The sequence below is a fragment of the Oncorhynchus mykiss genome, chromosome 3 (genome assembly GCF_013265735.2).
Source record: "Oncorhynchus mykiss isolate Arlee chromosome 3, USDA_OmykA_1.1, whole genome shotgun sequence".
Classification (NCBI taxonomy): domain Eukaryota; kingdom Metazoa; phylum Chordata; class Actinopteri; order Salmoniformes; family Salmonidae; genus Oncorhynchus; species Oncorhynchus mykiss.
The window spans coordinates 33,874,582-33,895,543 of NC_048567.1; the positions used below are offsets into that span (position 1 = coordinate 33,874,582).

Consider the following 20,962-nt stretch of genomic DNA (forward strand, 5'->3'; position numbering starts at 1 on the left):
CAGTTTTTATCGTTTTTTTTGTGAAGGGATAATGAAATAAAAAGGAAGAAGTGCAGGAAGATGTTAATTCATGATTCTTCTAACTGATCAGAAATGATTCTGTCCTGTCCATGCAGGGGAAAACGATGATGACTAAATTAATGGTAAATTGTTAGTAACAGCTGATTTCTGTCCATCAGAATCTGTCCCAGACTCACATGCTGAACGACCTGATACAGGATGTGAAGGAGAAGGGACACAAGCTGAAGATCTGCCCCCCTGCCGAGTCAAACGTGGTACGTTCCACCCTCATCCGCTTGATGTGGTCCAGTCCACCACTGTAGTCTTTTACTGTACATGGCACAGGAAGCCACTTATTACTGTCTATATGGGTGGTTCTTTTTATTATTAGCATACAGGTAAATAACTCTTAAGTCATGTTGTAGCCCACACCCCACGTCTCCAGTCATCTGTAAAATGCAGTCGAGCCCCTTCAGCCTTTCCATGGTAGTGCAACAATGTATGAAATACATGCCTTGTCTAACACTCATATGTTCTCTCGCTCGCTCTCTCCTTTCCTGGGGTCGTCCTTCAGGGGGCGTTGACGGTGACTCTGCCCAGCCCAGAGCCCCTGACCTCGGCCATGTTCCTCTTCCTACACAGCGTGAAGGAGTCTGGGAAGGGCCCTGTCAACCCCAAGATCCTTTTCAACCAGCTCTGCCAGAAGTAAGAGTCTACACATTTGTCTTTATTTTATGTTTTGGCCATCTCGCAGCATTGGTGTTGATGGTGCCGGAACCCAGTATAGGCTATTGTATAACCATGGGTGTGGACTTAACCTGCTTCCTGTGCTGGTCCATGCTAAAATATATGTTATGAAAAGAACATATGAGGGCTGCCCTGTAGGGTGCCAGAGGAGGCACTACAGACCTGTAAAAGGTTGGCGAAAGCTTTCATAATTATGTTCTCTTTCATTGTGTACTAATGACAAACTTGATCACCAAGAGATATCAATAGCTTTCGTTGCCATCAATTCTTCCTTACTTGAGTGATGGAATCACCGCTGCGCAGAAACATTGCACTGTGGTTGCAGCGTTGGCGATGCATCAATGTTGGACACAGCCTCATATGCAGACAAGCTGCCCTGCTCCCAAGGATCGAGGTCAGCGTGCCCCAACTGGTCTGGCACTTCTCCATTGCAGTGGCAACAGTCAACCACACAATACAGGCAGGGGCCACAGCTTTTACCTGCCCTGTTGTCAAGCTGCCATGGCGACGACTTCAGAGAAGAGGATGTCTCAACCTGCTGGACCCTACCAGCACCTGGTCCATCCAGTCTTCAGTCCACCCTGCTTCCCAACGCTGCTCAACACTAAACCCATTAACACCAACGAACTCCACACGGAACGAACAACAGACCTCACCGCATAAAATGGCTCTGGTGCACTCTGCTTCCAGCTGCAATCAAAACAGCATGGCATGTCCTTGTTCTCTTGAACACACCGCACCACCTGTGTAGGTGTTTGAACCTGAGCATGGTAAACCGGCTGAGTGGCTGGCCCAGGCAGCCCTCCCAGTTTCATGGCGAAAGCTTATGAACACGGTCCCCTCTGAACATGCTGAACGGTTGGTTAGGTCTCTCTTTAAACGTGTGGTGAATGGTTGGTTGGCTCTTGTTGTTGGAACATGCTGAACGGCTGGTTTGGCCCAGGCTGGCTGTGGTGTGTAGAGCCTGTTGGGTTAGGTAGGACCGGGCTCTGTACAGTTGGCTGTGTCTGGGTGGGATGGGGAACGTTTGGGTGGCTGGAGCGCCGAGACTGTCGACCGGCTGGGTGCCTCTGGTGTGTCCAAGCACCTGGCCTTTTCATCTGCCCAGGTGTGTGTGAGTGTGAGAGCAACGCCACCCCTCACCTGGTACCACCTCACCCTGCAGCGCACATGCACTCAGCCGGGCGTGCACATAGGCACAACACGCATGCACGTGCACCAACACACGTTCACCCAGTGGACCTCACTTCATTCCTCACGCTCACATGCACATGACACCGACGCATGCCTTTATTCAAACCCTTCTTCCATGCACAAATTGACTCGGCACAATCAAATGCACATGCTACACCCCTCATTCCATGTCTCCACGCACACCTATGACTTGCCATCGCTCTCCCATCCTTAACAGACCAACTCTACACCTCCCTCCTCATTCTGTCTGTAACTGCATGTCAGTGGGGCAGGGTCAAGAGTCGCTCCTCTATACAGGGACATTCTCCTGATGCTGTTTTATGATATTTCTCCCGCGGCGTGTTGACCTTCGGGATGGATAAAGCCATGTACACACTAGGCTGTGTGCATGTCCAATCCTCGTCTTTATTACCCGAGGTCTCGTAGCTCAGCGGCGTGTTGACGGCCCTGACCTGGGAATGTGCACCCTAGTTGCTTAACAACACACTGTTTTGTTAAACTGGCTACTTGGATAGGACCCCATGGTGTGTGTTTGTCCTTGGTATTTAAGGAAGATTGAGCCTAGTGTGTGTTGTGTTGTGTTCACCCTTGACCAGCTGAGTCACTCCCTGCCTGGCCTGCCCTTCTGGCTGCCCTGCTATACCCAAAGCCAGGCCTCCTGCGCCAGCTGGACGGGTCAGGCTCGGACCAGCGCCAGGCCCAGCGGTTTGGAAGGTCAACACCACACACTGTATCTGGTGCCAGTGAGAGACTCAGCTTGTACCCAGACCCGCCAACTGGGCCTATGCTGCTGTGGTGGGGGATGTGTGTATGGTGCATGAGAGGAAAAAGTGCTACAATTTATTCTGATGTAAATTGTCATATGACTTTGGACTGTCAGCAAAGCTTGCGTATGCTTACACGGGAACACTTTTACCCCCCATTTTCCTTACACTAGCATTCACTTATAAAATTGTACATACACAATACGAACACACACACTTGCACAAATGCACTCCGCAAACACACACACACACACATACACACTGACTGACCTTCTTTCATTACTTGTAGTCTGTTTCTACCAACCTGTGTGTAAGTCCAACGCATTAGGAAAATAGCAGGGTACAACAATTGTCCACATCTCTAGCAGGCAGCCACACAAAGGCACATGGCCACACAGGTCTGTACATGCATGGACGATCTCCTGCCGGTGAAGCATTGAAGACCAGGCATTCGCAGAGGAAGGTCACATTCAGCTGGTCTCACAATGCCTGATAAATCATGTCCACAGAGCTGCAGCTGCCTATACAGGGCATTCATTCCATTTCTGATGTTCCATATCACGCTTTTGTCTGTCCTTGTGAGGAGTAGTCTATACGTGAATGAATGAAAAGGATTCAATGCACTCATACGTGTAGGGAGGTAGATAAAAAGCTGCATTCAGTGATGTGAGTATGGCAGAAGAGCGAGACGTCGCTAAGAAATAGACCTACACTTATTAAAAGGAATGTCTTTTATTTTTTTTTGAAATGATTGCTTGTGGCGCTGTGACACTGTGAATGTAATTACATATGAGCCAGGGTGTTCTATAAGTCAGATAAGTGTTGATTTTTTTATGTTAAAGATGTGTGTTTTTTTTTACATGGATAATAGATGAGTGGTTTTTTTTTTACATGCTTGTGCTGGATGGATAAGTGGCTTTTATTATGCGAACGTGTGTGTCAATGGGAAAGCGACTCAATGTACACTACCGTTCAAAAGTTTGGGGGTCACTTAGAAATGCCCTTGTTTTTGAAAGAAAAGCACATCTTTTGTCCATTTTAAAATAACATCAAATTGATCAGAAATACAGTGTAGACATTGTTAATGTTGTAAATGGCGGATTTTTTATGGAATATCTACATAGGCGTATAGAGGCCCATTATCAGCAACCATCACTCCTGTGTTCCAATGGCAAGTTGTGTTAGCTAATCCAAGTTTATCACTTTAAAAGGTTAATTGATCATTAGAAAACTCTTTTGCAATTGTTAGCACAGCTGAAAACTGTTGTCTGATTAAAGAAGCAATAAAACTGCCCTTCTTTAGACTAGTTGAGTATCTGGAGCATCAGCATTTGTGGATTCGATTACAGGCTCAAACTGGCCAGAAACAAAGACCTTTCTTCTGAAACTCATCAGCCTATTCTTGTTCTAAGAAATGAAGGCTATTCCATGCGAGAAATTGGCAAGAAACTGAAGATCTTGTAAAACGCTGTGTACTACTCCCTTCACAGAACAGCGCAAACTGGCCCTAACCAGAATGGAAAGAGGAGTGGAAGGCCCCGGTGGAGTGGGAGGCCCCTGGTGGCATCGTATGTTGGAGGGTCATGTCAGGAGGAGCTTGCAGAAAGGGTACCACATGAGGGAGGAGGATGTCTTCCCTGTAAAGCATAGCTTTGAGATTGCCTGCAATGACAACAAGCTCAGTCCGATAATGTTCTGACACACTGCCCCAGTCTGAGCACTGATGGAGGGATTGTGCATTCCTGGTGTAACTCGTGCAGTTGTTGTTGATATGTTCATCCCACAGGTGTGATGTTCGGATGTACCGATCCTATGCAGGTGTTGTTACACATGGTCTGCCACTGCGAGGAAGATCAGCTGTCCGTCCAGTCTCCCTGTAGCTCTGTCTTAGGCGTCTCACAGTACGGACATTGTAATTCATTGCCCTGGCCACATCTGCTGTCCTCATGCCTCCTTGCAGCATGCCTAAGGCACGTTCACGCAGATGAGCAGGGACCCTGGGCATCTTTCTTTTGGTGTTTTTCAGAGTCAGTAGAAACGCCTCTTTAGTGTCCTAAGTTTTAAATTACCTGTGACCTTAATTGTCTACCGTCTGTAAGCTGTTAGTGTCTTAACGACCGTTTCACAGGTGCATGTTCATTAATTGTTTACAGTGCCTTGCGAAAGTATTCGGCCCCCTTGAACTTTGCGACCTTTTGCCACATTTCAGGCTTCAAACATAAAGATATAAAACTGTATTTTTTTGTGAATAATCAACAACAAATGGGACACAATCATGAAGTGGAACGACATTTATTGGATATTTCAAACTTTTTTAACAAATCAAAAACTGAAAAATTGGGCGTGCAAAATTATTCAGCCCCTTTACTTTCAGTGCAGCAAACTCTCTCCAGAAGTTCAGTGAGGATCTCTGAATGATCCAATGTTGACCTAAATGACTAATGATGATAAATACAATCCACCTGTGTGTAATCAAGTCTCCGTATAAATGCACCTGCACTGTGATAGTCTCAGAGGTCCGTTAAAAGCGCAGAGAGCATCATGAAGAACAAGGAACACACCAGGCAGGTCCGAGATACTGTTGTGAAGAAGTTTAAAGCCGGATTTGGATACAAAAAGATTTCCCAAGCTTTAAACATCCCAAGGAGCACTGTGCAAGCGATAATATTGAAATGGAATGAGTATCAGACCACTGCAAATCACCCAAGACCTGGCCGTCCCTCTAAACTTTCAGCTCATACAAGGAGAAGACTGATCAGAGATATAGCCAAGAGGCCCATGATCACTCTGGATGAACTGCAGAGATCTACAGCTGAGGTGGGAGACTCTGTCCATAGGACAACAATCAGTCGTATATTGCACAAATCTGGCCTTTATGGAAGAGTGGCAAGAAGAAAGCCATTTCTTAAAGATATCCATAAAAAGTGTTGTTTAAAGTTTGCCACAAGCCACCTGGGAGACACACCAAACATGTGGAAGAAGGTGAAACCAAAATTGAACTTTTTGGCAACAATGCAAAACGTTATGTTTGGCGTAAAAGCAACACAGCTCATCACCCTGAACACACCATCCCCACTGTCAAACATGGTGGTGGCAGCATCATGGTTTGGGCCTGCTTTTCTTCAGCAGGGACAGGGAAGATGGTTAAAATTGATGGGAAGATGGATGGAGCCGAATACAGGACCATTCTGGAAGAAAACCTGATGGAGTCTGCAAAAGACCTGAGACTGGGACGGAGATTTGTCTTCCAACAAGACAATGATCCAAAACATAAAGCAAAATCTACAATGGAATGGTTCAAAAATAAACATATCCAGGTGTTAGAATGGCCAAGTCAAAGTCCAGACCTGAATCCAATCGAGAATCTGTAGAAAGAACTGAAAACTGCTGTTCACAAATGCTCTCCATCCAACCTCCCTGAGCTCGAGCTGTTTTGCAAGGAGGAATGGGAAAAAATGTCAGTCTCTCAATGTGCAAAACTGATAGAGACACATACCCCAAGCGACTTACAGCTGTAATCGCAGCAAAAGGTGGCGCTACAAAGTATTAACTTAAGGGGGCTGAATAGTTTTGCACGCCCAATTTTTCAGTTTTTGATTTGTTAAAAAAGTTTGAAATATCCAATAAATGTTGTTCCACTTCATGATTGTGTCCCACTTGTTGTTGATTCTTCACAAAAAAAATACAGTTTTATATCTTTGTTTGAAGCCTGAAATGTGGCAAAAGGTCGCAAAGTTCAAGGGGGCCGAATACTTTCGCAAGGCACTGTAGTGTTCATTGAACAAGCATGGGAAACTGTGTTTAATCCCTTTACAATGATCTGTCAAGTTATTTGGATTTTTAAGAATTATCTTTGAAAGACAGGGTCCTGAAAAAGGGACATTACTTTTTTTGCTGAGTTTGTTGTATTGATTGTGTGTGTGGCAGTTTGTTGGCACCCCTCTGCCTGTCGAGGTGGTGCAACGTGCCGGGGTTGCCTTGCGTCTGGTACTAACTCATCCGCTGTTAATTGTATTAGCACCGCAGCTGTCTGCATTGGTCAGGGCCAGATTGGGAGCAGCGCTACAGGGCCCTTCTGCCTCTCTTCCACTGGGATGAGCTTCTAGACTGCCCCGTTCCCACTGATCCCATTGGAGCTGCTCGTCTGCCTCTCACCCGTCGTTGCTCCGTGCTCCTTTCCCGGAACAAAATACCCCAAGACTGCTGCGTGCCTCTGTCTGTCTTATAATCCCGATTATCACTGTGTGCCGACCAGATCCTGCACCAGTCCGACCCGCTTTGTCATTGAGCTGTTAGATATGCCGAGTTGGGGATGAGTGTGTTTGGCATGCATGCAAGACACGATTTGCTTGATAGAAAGCCAAATTCCCCATTGTAATTCTCATTTGCGTTCAATTACTTTCTTACACTTCCTTTACACAGGATACAAAAGAGGTGGCAAGCTAACAGCTCAAGTATTCAGACAAGAAAACATGCTTTAAAACCCAACACTCATTTTGTACACATTTGAAGGAAGATATTTCATTATATGTTTTGGCATCTTTAAAGGGAATGAAATGAGGGACATATGTGATCCCCCCTTCCGCCCCTCTTGCGTGTGGCAGAGAGAGGGCAAAGGGACAAAGGTAGAGAAGGGGGGCTGAGTTGGTCCTCTAGACCTCCTACTCATGCCCTGTGTTGGGGGCAGGTGGCCATTCATCTCTCCCCCAGCTCCCGTCACCCATTCTGGGGCTAGACGTCAACATCCATCAGCACATGGCAGAGATGACCCAGACTGTAGGCCCATCCACTCTGCTGCCAGTTAGAGGATGAATACCTCTGTTCTGATTGGGTTTGGGAGCACGCCAGGAAGAATGGTTCACCGGTTCAAAGGGGTAAATCATTTGGTTTCATTTGCATTGCAGGCCAATCTGGACGGGTCATTGGCCTGTATGTAGAGAGGATATGACATCGGATCAGGATGCCAAACCTGGGACAATGGAGCCCCTACAATGCCTTTTAGGAGGACACATTTCTCTGTGGTGAGCTGCTCAGGGGCGTTAATAAAATAGGACGTACAGACATGTAGGCTAACGCCCTTCGAACAAGTACCAGTATTCCAGTGATCAAGACGGTGAGCATTGTTATATACAGTGCCTCGCAAAAGAATTCATCCCCTTTGAAGTTTTTCCTATTTTGTTGCATTACAACCTGTAATTTCAATTGATTTTTATTTGGATTTCATGTAATGGACATATACAAAATAGTCCAAATTGGTGAAATGAAATGAAAAAAAGAACTTGTTTCATTTTTTTTTTAACAAACAGAAAAGTGTGGAATGCATTCACCCCTTTGCTATGAAGCCCCTAAATAAGATATGGTGCAACCAATTACCTTGAGAAGTCACATGATTCTGTAAATAAAGTCCACCTGTGTGCAATCTAAGTGTCACATGATCTCAGTATATATACACCTGTTCTGAAAGACCCCAGAGTCTGCAACACCACTAAGGAAGGGGCAACACCAAGCAAGCATCACCATGAAGACCAAGGAGCTCTCCAAACAGGTCAGGGACAAAGTTGTGGAGAAGTACAGATCGGGGTTGGGTTATAAAAAATATCTGAAACTTTGAACATCCCACGGAGCACCATTTAAATCCATTATTAAAAAATGAAAATAATATGGCAGCACAACAACCATGCCAAGAGAGGGCTGCCCTCCAAAACTCACAGACCAGGCAAGGAGGGCATTAATCAGAGAGGCAACAAAGAGACCAAAGATAACCCTGAAGGAGCTGCAAAGCTCCACAGCGGAGATTGAAGGATCTGTCCATAGGACCACTTTAAGCCGTACACTCCACAGAGCTGAGCTTTACGGAAGAGTGTCCAGAAAAAAAGCCATTGCTTATAGAAAAAAAATAAGCCAACACGTTTGGTGTTCACCAAAAGGCTTGTGGGAGACTCCCCAAACATATGGAGGAAGGTACTCTGGTCAGATGAGACAAACCCAACACCTCTCATTACCCCGAGAACACCATCCCCACAGTGAAGCATGGTGGTGGCAGCATCATAATGTGGGGATGTTTTTCATTGGCAGGTACTGGGAAAATGGTCAGAATGGAAAGAATGATGGATGGTGCTAAATACAAGGAAATTCTTGATGAAATCTGTTTCAGTCTTCCAGAAATTTGAGACTGGGACAGAGGTTCATCTTCCAGCAGGACAATGACCCTAAGCATACTGCTAAAGCAACACTCAAGTGGTGTAAGGGGAAACGTTTAAATGTCTTGGAATGGCTTAGTCAAAGCCCAGACCTCAATCCAATTTGAGAATATGTGGTAAGACTTAAACATTGCTGTACACCAGCGGAACCCATCCAACTTGAAGGAGCTGGAGCAGTTTTGCCTTGAAGAATGGGCAAAAATCCCAGTGGCTAGATGTGCCAAGCTTATAGAGACATACCCCAAGAGACTTGCAGCTGTAATTGCTGCAAAAGGTGGCTCTACAAAGTATTGACTTTGGAGGGGTGAATAGTTATGCATGCTCAAGATTTCTTGTTTGTTTCACAATAAAAAAAAACATTTAGCATCTTCAAAGTGGTAGGCATGTTGTATAAATCAAATGATACAAACCCGCCAAAAAATACATTTAATTTCCAGGTTGTAAGGCAAAAAAATGGGGGTGAAGACTTTCGCAGGCCACTGTAGATGGTCAGATGCTAGACTGGTATCAAAGAGGCAACGAATGTACTTGCCACCCTCTATCACCATGTGCGCTCCGATAGCGTTGGGTCAGGAGTGGTCAGTGGTTCTCTTGGGTCAGCTGCATGTTTTCCTGCCAGCCTGTCAGGCCAACCTGTTCTATGGCTGTGTGGCTGGCGCTGCCCAACAGGTTGTGGTGGTGGTTCTGGCCCTGGATGCCCATCTGGCCATAGCATCTGTCCCTACATCTGTCCTGCTGTGGCCAGGGACAGGCTCAAGGAGAGCTCCCTCTACGAGTGCTGAGGTATGAACATGCAGGATGTCCACTGGCACCATCGCCATGCGTTTTCACCCTTAACTACATGTGCTGCTGGGGAATGACAATGATGATGGGAGATATGTGTACTCTAGACAGTAAAGTGCTTTCTATTGAAAAAATTCTGAATTGGCTTGCACAGTAGGCCGTTGGTAAGCCCAACAGCCATTTTCACCTGCAATATCAAATTTAATTTGCAAATACTTGCACAGGTCATACAATTAGCCACGAAAAGAAAGACATTCTCATGTACACCATAAAGTAATGAATGTATGTCATTGTCATCGTCTTTACTTGGAATCTTGCTTAACACCCGAAGGCAGAAGGAGTTCATTGTCTGGGTATGCATATATATATGTGTGTGTGACCGTAACTGGTTTACTGAAAGCTGTGGGAATGAAACAATGGCTGTCTTTAAGCACCAGAAAACTGCAGAGAGGAGAGGAAATTTGAATGAACCAACGAAAAGTCCTTGAGAAAAAATAATGGCCTTTCTCCACTCTCATTGATGTCTCTGTATGCACTAGTGATACAGCCGATTGCTTTATGCATGTGGTTGATTGCTTTGTGCATGCCTGTGTGGGTGGGTGGGTGTTGGTGTACCAATTGATTTGTGTTTGCCTGTACTAGATTTACTCATTTTTTATAAACTATTATCCATTATCAACAACATACATGTGACTGGTCTAGCTTAGCAGTAGAGCTGCCCGCTTCAGACCACATGTACTGGCCCTGGAGACAGGTTTCGGTCCGCCGTCCACCTCTAACTTTCATCCCTCTCAACTGTCTCCCTCTCTCAAGATCTGTCAATCTCTGTAAAAAAAGAAAGAGAAAAACAACAATAAAATACAGAATTATGTTTACACAAGAGTGTGCGTATGTGTACGCATTTGACATGGTTTCTGTGTGAGTGTATATGTTCTGACTGTGTTCTCTCCGTCTCACCAGGGCTCCACGCTTTAAGGGCTACCAGCAGCAGGACAGCCAGGAGCTGCTCCATTACCTACTGGACTCCATGAGAGTAGAGGAGACTAAGGTGAGACTATAGACCCACGTTACAAACACCACATCCTTCTTCCACTCGGCCTAGTACCATGGCTCCCGCTCTGTGCCAGTGGCCGTGTTTGAGATCCACACTGACTGAGCAGACTGACCCATCTACGAATCGTTCGTAATGAGTAGTTATTTAGGATGCCTTTTTTTCTTCTTCTTGTAGATCAGTCAAGTGACTGAGCAGAATGTTTGCTCTCCAACACACCCTGTGACTTGTGAAGTATGAACATGGTGACTTAAAGCCCTTACTCTCTATGTGAATGGTGTCTATGATACCCGCAGCCAAGCTACATGTAGGGTGGTGTCCAAGCTAGTAGGAGTATGCAAAAGAACAGCCAATGTTTTGATTGCAATTGAGAAGCACACTTCAATCGCCAACGGAGAGCAGACTGAAAGCCATGGGAGACATTCACCTGTGTGCTTGTGGATGACAGTGTGCAGGGTCTGGTCTTTGCCTTTGCTCCTCGGCCAGCCATTGTCTTTTAACCTTATGGTACCATATTTTCTGGCAAGTGCAAACAGTCTCCCCCCCCTCGTTCAGCAATTAGGGGGAGCCCACCATCACTCGGTGCTGAGTCAGTTGGCCCCTCGACCCCACCAGCGGCTCAGCCAGCCCCAAAAAGAGAGGAGAGTAGCGGGTGTGGAGTGGTCAGCCCGGGGCCAGTGACAGGGGGACAAGGGTACAGGCTGGGACTCCCCCCTGGTTCTTTTTAAACTTGTGAACACTGACAGTTGTGCCACTTACTGGACTTGCAAGTGGCACAACGGGCGTCATTGTGTGATCTGGGAAACACGCAGCTGTGGGTCGCCCCATTGTGCTGGAGGGTCACCCCCCCCCTGCTCAAATCAGGGAGTCCGGGAGGGAGGGGTGAAGGGTGGGGAGCTGGCCCTATTCATACATACATTATAGGTTTGTTCATTATACGTTTGTTTATCCCATGTGTAACTCTGTGTTGTTGTTTTTGTCGCACTGCTTTGCTTTATCTTGGCCAGGTCACAGTTGTAAATGAGAACTTGTTCTCAGCTGGCCTACCTGGTGAATAAATAAAAGTGAAAAAACATAAAGGTGAAATAATAAAAAAAACGAACATTTCAAACATAGGCTTATATGCATTTTACATCTACTGTCTGATGATTTTACAATACATTTACCTGCAAAAAGGTGTAATGGGTTCACACTCAGAGATGTCGCGTGAAGCTTGCTTCATTCGATTTCTTACATTATTTTCACTGCATCAGGGATAGCGTGCCGTACACAGACGTTTCACTGCATCAGGGATAGCGTACACAGACGTTTCACTGCATCAGGGATAGCGTACACAGACATTTCACTGCATCAGGGATAGCGTACACAGACGTTTCACTGCATCAGGAATAGCGTACACAGACGTTTCACTGCATCAGGGATAGCGTACACAGACATTTCACTGCATCAGGGATAGCGTACACAGACGTTTCACTGCATCAGGGATAGCGTACACAGACGTTTCAGCTTTACAATGTGTAGGTACCATTTTCTTTTCATTCAAATAAGCATTTGTAAAGAACAGCCAATGTGCAGCAGTTGCTTCTAATCAGGTTTGCCACTCATCTGCCATAAATTGACCTGCACACCATATACAACCCAACAAATATTGTATACACATCATCTTGACACTTACACGTTTTATTTACTCAAAACGGAATTGTAGGTACACTCATCGTGTTTAGCTTGCACCAACTCAAATGTACGGAATCAGCCCAAACAAACGTGCAATAAAACACACACACACACACACACACACACACACACACACTCTCTCTGAGTGACTGGCCATTTCTCCCATAGCCTGTCAACAACAACCTAGGAGGCCCAAGTATTTGTGTTGATTGGCCATTTAGTTTCAGAAGTCTAAATATGCTAATTGCACACAGTCAATCATCACCAATTAGCTGAGACGTTAGGTAATGCTCCCTCTCAGGGCCTGTCCTTCTTGGCCCATCTTAATTTAGTTTACACCCCTCCAACCTTTTCTTTCCTCACGCCCCTTTCCTTAACCTGAGCCTACACACTGTTACTTTGGGTAGGGGGGTTCTGGGGGGTGGCGGATGGGGGTGTCCTGCTGGTGATTAATTAGTGTGGGGCTCAGCAGGGTCTGACTGACTAGGGAGAGGAGTACAGGAGGGGTGCAGCGGGGGCTGCAGAGCTGGGATTAACCAGGTTTTTGACCTAAATAGCCAGTCCAGTGTGTGGGTCCGGGGACAAGTCCACAGACCACGGCCAATTATCTATTGATTGGTGCTTTACTGTGTTTGGTGCCTCTTCTTCTACTAGCCGACACACTCGCTGACCATGTCACCTTCAATCACTGCCCACGGCCCCGCCACCGAGAGTGTCAGAGACGGCTGGCTGACACACTCCACACAAACACATGCGCAGTTTACTCACACAAACACACACAGGAGAAGTACACATATGAAGTATACACACGGCCGCTGTGTACACACACACACACACACACACACACACACAGAGAGAGAGAGCTCTGGAAGAAGTGTGTATTTGTTTACTAATGTGTATTTACAAACCCACTATCATTTTTGTAGTGGTTTCAATTCCTTGGCTTTCCATGGTAGCTCTTATATAAATCACCCTTTGTTGTGTAAAACCTCCATTTTGTAGTCCTCCAATTTTCTATCTACTTAAGTTGCATTTCTATGAGATCAATGTGGTGTTTGACATTCCCAGCGGATCAAGGCGGGCATTCTGAAATCCTTCAACAACCCCACAGAGAAGACTGCAGATGATGAGACCAAACGCCAAGTCAAAGGTTCCTGTTCCATTCGGACCCTCATTAGTTTTGACCTAAATCGATAGCGCCATCTCGTGGCAGCTTGATGTACTGTTCAATGGCTTACTTACTATGGAAAAATTCCTCAGCCAAAGGAACCGCAAAGCATGTTTCATGATAAAACATAGGCATTGATTGAAGTCCATTTATTCTGCATGATTGTAGCTGAACTTTGCTGTTTTTATTTGCTTCACCTTTATTTCCTCTTATCTCAGCATACGGGAAGGAGGGTGTGACGATGAACTTTGTGGATCGCATCTTTGTGGGGGAGTTGACCAACACCATCATGTGTGAGGAATGTGAGCATGTAAGTGATTCATTGTCTGTCCTTTCTGTTTATGGTTACTGGAATCTAGGTGCATTTAGGTGTGTGTGTGTGGTCAACCACTGAATAGTGTGGCTGTATTCCTTAATACTTAATGGTGATTCATCATAGAACTATAGTTATAATATATTAATAATATATGCCATTTAGCAGATGCTTTTATCCAAAGTGACTTACAATCACGCTAAATACATTTTATGTACGGCTGACCCTTGGAATCGAACCCACAATCCTGGTGTTGCAAGGTGCCGTGCTCTACCAGCTGAGCCATATGTTTTGTGTGTGTCATACACAATTAAACCATTTTAAACCACTTCTCAATGAGCAGCGTTCATTTTTCAGTAAGACTGCAGTTGCTCCCAGCTGAAAGCCAGGACGTACTTTGATTGTGAGTGTTATGGGTGCCTGTCCTCTGTCTCCCACAGATCTCCACAGTGAAGGAAGCCTTCATTGACATCTCCCTGCCCGTCATTGAGGAGCGGGTGAGCATATCTTTGCATTGGTTTTGCAATAGTGTCCAGTCTGCTTCTGCCATGTTGGTCATACGTGATAAGTGTATATAGTATGTTGGTTTCATCTCTATCTTTGTGTCATGTCCTGGTGCTGTTCAGATGTCCAAGCCGTCCAACCCGGGCAGGACTGGGAAGAGCAGTCGGGAGCAAGAAGCTCACGTCTCCCACGGTGGCGAGATGCTTTCCGCAGTGCTCAATAAGAACAGCAGGAAACTTAGCGGACAGGTGTGTGTGTTTTTTGTGTCTGTGTGTAAGTGTAGTTTGAGTCAGTGGGTGGGTGTGTTTTGCTGACTGTGTGTGTCTACCTCCCTCAGAAGCAGCAGCAGGGCCAGAAGTCCCCTGGCTCTGTGGAGGAGAAGGGGGCAGACAGCCCCTCAGACCACCCCGAGGAGGAGTCCCCCTCCGTAATGGCCCGTGCCGCAGGAGGTTCCAAAATGGCCGCCACCAGCAGCCTATCGGATGGCAGCGATAAAGACTCAGGCCCTCAGGAAAGTAGCAATGACGCAGACAGCGAGGCCTCGGAGAGCGAGTGGATCCCCCGGCATCCCTCGGGCCACAGCCATGGTGGCAGAGGGTCCACTCCTACCCAGTCTCCCACCCCGCCTGCCCTCTCCCCCAGGACCCAGCAGGGTGGTGCTGTGGAGCAGCTGGTCAGTGCAGTGCATAAGATGAACCTGGGCCCTGATTCAGGGGACTCACCCTCCACACACTGTCCTGAGGACCAGAGGGAGCCCCAACCTCAACATCCTCAACAGTCTCCTCACTCCAACCACCAGGGGGCATTCAAGGCACTGTCCCACAGCTACACGCCCTGCTCCAAGGAGTGCTCCATTCAGTCCTGCCTTCACCAGTTCACCTCGGTGGAGCTTCTGATGGGCAACAACAAGCTGTTGTGCGAGAGCTGCACAGACCGCCGGCAGAAACAACTGCGGAAGAGCACCTCAGTAGGTTAGTAAAACACATACATCGTTTGATAGAGAACTTGTGCTGGTTTGAAAGATGTAATGTATTTTTTTTATTTAACTAGGCAAGTCAGTTAAGAACAAACTCTTATTTACAATGACGGCCTACCCAGGCCAAACCCGGACAACTCTGGGCCAATTGTGTGCCGCCCTATGGGACTCCCAATCACGGCCGGATGTGATACAGCCTGGATTCGAACCAGCCTCTTGCATTGAGATGCAGTGCCTTAGACCGCTGCGCCACTCGGGAGCCCTGGAGATCCACAGTTGTTAAAGACAATTTGTTGAGATACTGACCTGATAGTGACAGCAGTAGGTGTTATGTAAATTTGTGGCTATTCGGCACCTATCCATGTCATGCATTTACACAGATATTCAAATGCAGACATTTAGGCTACGCTGACTTGTATCAAGCAGAGCAATCATGTTTTTGAAAAATTCCCATTCACAAAGTGACATTGTGGTGTCTATATGTGCTTACAGACAGTGGTGTAAAGTACTTAAGTACAAGTACTTTAAAGCACTAGTTAAGTAGTTTTTTTTAGGGAATCTGAACTTTACTTAACTATTTAGATTTTAGACAACTTTCACTCCACTAAATGCTTAAGGAAAATAACGTACTTTTTACTTCATTCATTTTCCCTGACACCCACAAGTACTCTTTACATTTCAAATGCTTAGCAGGACTGGAAAATGGTTACTTTAAAGAATGTGAAATTATTTATACTTTTTTTATTTTAGCAATTACATTTACTTTTGATGCTTAAGTATATTTAAAACCAAATACTTTTAGACTTTTGCTCAAGTAGTATTTTACTGTATGTCTTTTGCTTGAGTCATTTCTTATTAAGGTAGTTTTACCCAAGTATGACAATTGTGTACATTTTGCAACACTGCTTACAGAGAAGAAGTCTGACAAGGTGTACACCAGCGCTCGCAAACAGATGCTGATCTCTTCGCTGCCCCCGGTGGTCACTCTGCACCTGAAACGCTTCCATCAAGTTAGCATATTATGCATTATTGTACACATCTTTACGTTATACTACATGATATATAATTTTCATGTGAATTACGTTGTGTTCTCCTGTTCATCTAAATTGTTGTGATCATGGTGTAGGCTATTACTGTGTGTTGATATCTTTGGGGTTGATTGTGTGTGTGTGTGTGTGTGTGTGTGTGTGTGTGTGTGAAGGCAGGGATGAACCTACGAAAAGTCAACCGTCACGTCAACTTCCCTCTCATCCTGGACCTGGCGCCGTTCTGCTCGGCATCCTGCAAGGTACTCACTCTTCTTCATGTGAAAACAGGGACATTATCTTTACTATAAAAAAACTCACACTGAAATTAATATGGGTCCTTGGACACTGTAGCTCAAATGATAAGTATTTGTGCTTGTTCCTCATCCTGAGTGCATTGATGTGTGTGTTTCTATTTGGGCAGAACCTGGTGGCAGGGGAGCGTGTGCTCTACAGCCTGTATGGCATCGTGGAACACAGCGGGTCGATGCGCGGGGGCCACTACACAGCATACGTAAAGGTCCGTTGGCCCCAGAGGAGAACCGAGCAGCCACACCGCAGAAACATGGCAGGTAAAAACACTCTCTTTCTGTCTGTCCATAAAATACACTCTATTCCTTTACCAATTTTGTCTTAAGAGTCTGTCAATGCGTTTACATTTCAAATATATATATAATATATATATATATATATATATCGACCAAAGCATGGAATTGTATGATTGTAAAAAAGTATGTGTCGCTTACACATACAAACGCACTGTATTTGTGTGAAGGCCTCACTCTGCGTAACCTTGAAGGCGGCATTAATGAGAGAAAAAGCGCTGTAGTGTGTATAAATGTCCAGCGTTATATAGATGTATTTTCTCCTTTCCATACTCAAGGAAAGCGCCTGCCATTCAGCGACGCTCAACTGTAATGAAAATGTCTTTGTGACAGAGGTCTGTGTGAGCAGTTGTCCTCGCTGGTAAATAACTAGTATAGAACTTGAGGTGACATTGTCTTGGCAGCATTGGTGAGCCACCGTAGAGAGGTCAAAGGGACCTCGGTAACCACGGTTCGTCTGTCTCCATCAAATGGCAACGCCGCTGTCGTCCACCATCCATCTCCTCGTGTCAACACATCCCTTCTTACAATGCTCATCTTTTTTATCCCCTCTTTATTTTCTCCTCACTGCTTTTCTCTTTTGCTTCAATACATGTTTTCCTCACCCTGCTGTTAACCTTCCGTCAGGTAACGGCTGAAATACACCACACGGCTTTTGCCCGGTCTACGGGCTCTAACCATCAGAGAACCTCTCGCATTTAACAATTCAGTCAAATCGTAGTGTACACCTGGCGGCCTCCACGGCGGTACAATGGGAGAACTCACACTTGGCTGATTTACGGCCGAATATATTCTATATATTTTCTCATTATCGGGACACCGTAAGTGCCCTTGAGAGCCTTCAACCGCAAATTGGGTATGCGCTTACACTTTACGGGCTGTGGCGTTATATTTTACCTACGGTTTGCTCCGATTTCCTCCGATTTTGAAAAATGTGCCAGGATCCTGTAGATCAGGTTAAAAACCTGTAATGTCTGCCCAGTTTAAGTTTAAAATAGACTTAGTGCAAACAGTAAGAGTTTAGGGGCTTGTAAGTAAGCATTTCCCTGTATTCTGTTGTATTCGGCGCATGTGACTAATAACATTTGATTTGTTATGATTATGAAACACGCTTGGTCTAATTTGTCTTACCTACATACCAGTGTTGCTATGAACATGTATTTACTGTGTTTCAGGTCCAAGGGAAGCAAGCAGTGCCACACAGGGTCAGTGGGTTTATGTAAGTGACACCAATGTCCATGCGGTACCAGAGTCCAGGGTCCTCAACTCTCAAGCCTACCTGCTGTTCTACGAGGAGATGCTGTGACTGCCAGAGCACGGAGCTGCCCAACAATCATTGGTGTCTCAGTAGACAGAGGAAGAGGGGAAAAAGAGAGAGAGAGACCTGCTTTGGGTATACCTCTCTCTAAACTTTGACTCCCAAGAGCATGAAACATGGCACGTACTACATGATGGGATTGGTAGTTCATCAGGGACATAAAGTCACCGTGATGTTTACTGGACTGCTCAGCATTGAAGGTTCACCACGCTGGTCCACTTACTGAACGTCCCCATACCCTTGCTCATACTTCTGTATGTGAGAGAGAGAGTTTTATTTTTTTTTATTTTAATTTATTTCACCTTTATTTAACCAGGTAGGCTAGTTGAGAGCAAGTTCTCATTTGCAACTGCGACCTGGCCAAGATAAAGCATAGCAGTGTGAACAGACAACACAGAGTTACACATGGAGTAAACAATTAACAAGTCAATAACACAGTAGAAAAAAAGGAGAGTCTATATACATTGTGTGCAAAAGGCATGAGGAGGTAAGCGAAAAATTACAATTTTGCAGATTAACACTGGAGTGATAAATGATCAGATGGTCTTGTACAGGTAAATACACCAATATTGGTGTGCAAAAGAGCAGAAAAGTAAATAAATAAAAACAGTATGGGGATGAGGTAGGTAAAAATGGGTGGGCTATTTACCGATAGACTATGTACAGCTGCAGCTGTACATAGTGAGCGAGAGAGTGGCAGAATAGTAGGTTTGATTAAATGTACAAAAAAAATGCTGTGTTATTTATATTTTACAGCCTGCTGTGGTGAATACGAATTGTATTTTTTGTAGAACATGCGAATGTGTGACTATCATTAAATGGTGATTGCCAAAAGAGTTTTTGGTAAGGGAAATTATATAAAATTATGGGAAACATATCAAAAGACTTTAAGTACCAAAAGAATGTGATCTCAAACTATTCCTGAATGGAGAGGTCCATCATGTGGCAGGCCATCCGAGTGTGTTTCAGACCAATACATTACTGTGTTGGGTCGGCACTGTTTTTTTCAAATCCTAGTTCTATTAAATATGCACACTGGTGCACAAACAATCTCTAACCACACAGATACAAACACATTGTGACGTTTAACAAAGAGACATTGCTACATATATGAATGCCAGCTCGCCGGACAATAAACGATTGTTTTCATTTCATTTAGTATTTTTATCCCCATATGTTCTGCTGTAGTTAAACTAACGTGTGTTGATCAATCTTGGGATTCAAATGTGTCTCACCATTTATGTTTAATTGTTCTGCAACATTTTTTTGTGGGGAATGAAATGGAGATATTTCATCTGTCGATTGTTGGGAAATTGCCAAATTATTCTGGTCAAATGAGAGATTTCTGTAAGTAAAGATACGTTTTTTTGTCCCCCCCCCAAAAAAAAACAAATAAATACTCAGTGCCTACACTCTAGGATTACTATGCTTCTGCATGTTAAGAACAAATAATTACGGTGAACACATATTTGCATACAGACAGCTTGTGTGAAATGTAAATGCAAAACCATGAGAATATGGTGAATTACCACAATACTAAACCATATATGGGTATGGTGCCACAGGGTTTTTCTTCAGGCATTCTTTTCCTTCTGAAAATGCCAATCGATTTCAGTAAGGAACTCGGGAACACCGTTGGCTCATGTGAAATCATATATATCGAAGAGCATAAATCTAATTTATGAAATGGGAAACCAACAAGGCTCAGCTTGCATGTTCTTGTTTTGGGTGGATGTATGAATCCTCCTTTTTTTTCTCCGCCACGGAAAGTACCTGTCTCATCCCTCTTTACTGTGTGAAGACGGTGCCGGCCATTAGTCAGGGGCTGTCACAGTGAATCCCATAGTTGCCATATTCACTCTGTCGGTGGCGGCGATGTGCCGTGACGGGTGCAAAGCAGCGCTGTTTTGAGAAACATGTCGCGAGCTGGTGAGGAGGAGGTGGGTGTGGAATCAGGAAAAGGGCAACGTCTAAAAGTATCCCATCGTCCAACCTCCCGGTCCCGTACACACTGACATCCCAATCACGCTGCTAAAACATTAAAGCAGAGTGTCAAGCCACCCACCAACAACACAGCACGGTTTTCTTTTCTTTTTTCATGTATTTGGTCTATTTTTAAAAGCAGGGGCTCTTGCTTGGGGACGTTCTCTTGAAGGATCAGATATGATTTTAATCTCAGTTAATGAAAGGGCCTGGTCGTCTTTCCTCTGTCACGGTGGTCATGGAAACCAGTGACAAGGGACCGCTGCAGTGTTCATCTCTTACTACAGTACAGTACAAAGGGACAGTGCTCAGGCTCAGCGTAACATTTAGTCACTGCCATGGAAGGCGGAAATCGAAGTGTGTCCCCTTCAAGCTTGGAAGCGTATTGCTTTCAGGGCACTGGTCACGTGGTACCAAGGGTTTGTTTCTCACTGCCATGTTCTCTGTCAGCATCTGTGTTAGGCAGCATACAGTACACGGGTGTTTATTTTAGTCTATAGCATTATTGTCTTGACTTGTTGCCGTCTTGTGTTTCAAATGTTTATTTCAGAGGTTTTAGACAGAATCACAGTACTGGACGGAATTCAATCAATTGAAGATAGGGGATTTTCGGATAGAGCCGATGTGCTCTGTCCCAGACAGTCCACCAGATGGCTG

General features: G+C 45.1%; 1 protein-coding gene across 1 annotated transcript in view; it reads left to right on the plus strand.

Annotated features, from left to right (window-relative positions):
* Positions 1-19,734, plus strand: part of usp45 (ubiquitin specific peptidase 45) — a 48,070-nt gene extending 28,336 nt beyond the window's left edge. Inside the window, exons 7-18 of the mRNA XM_021596366.2 lie at positions 180-275; positions 575-705; positions 10,649-10,736; positions 13,482-13,563; positions 13,800-13,891; positions 14,335-14,391; positions 14,521-14,646; positions 14,736-15,369; positions 16,287-16,384; positions 16,576-16,662; positions 16,824-16,971; positions 18,180-19,734. Of these exons, the coding sequence (XP_021452041.2) occupies positions 180-275; positions 575-705; positions 10,649-10,736; positions 13,482-13,563; positions 13,800-13,891; positions 14,335-14,391; positions 14,521-14,646; positions 14,736-15,369; positions 16,287-16,384; positions 16,576-16,662; positions 16,824-16,971; positions 18,180-18,310 (1,770 nt within the window). The 3' untranslated portion in view covers positions 18,311-19,734. The remainder of the gene's footprint in view (positions 1-179; positions 276-574; positions 706-10,648; positions 10,737-13,481; positions 13,564-13,799; positions 13,892-14,334; positions 14,392-14,520; positions 14,647-14,735; positions 15,370-16,286; positions 16,385-16,575; positions 16,663-16,823; positions 16,972-18,179) is intronic.
* Positions 19,735-20,962: the final 1,228 nt, after the last annotated feature.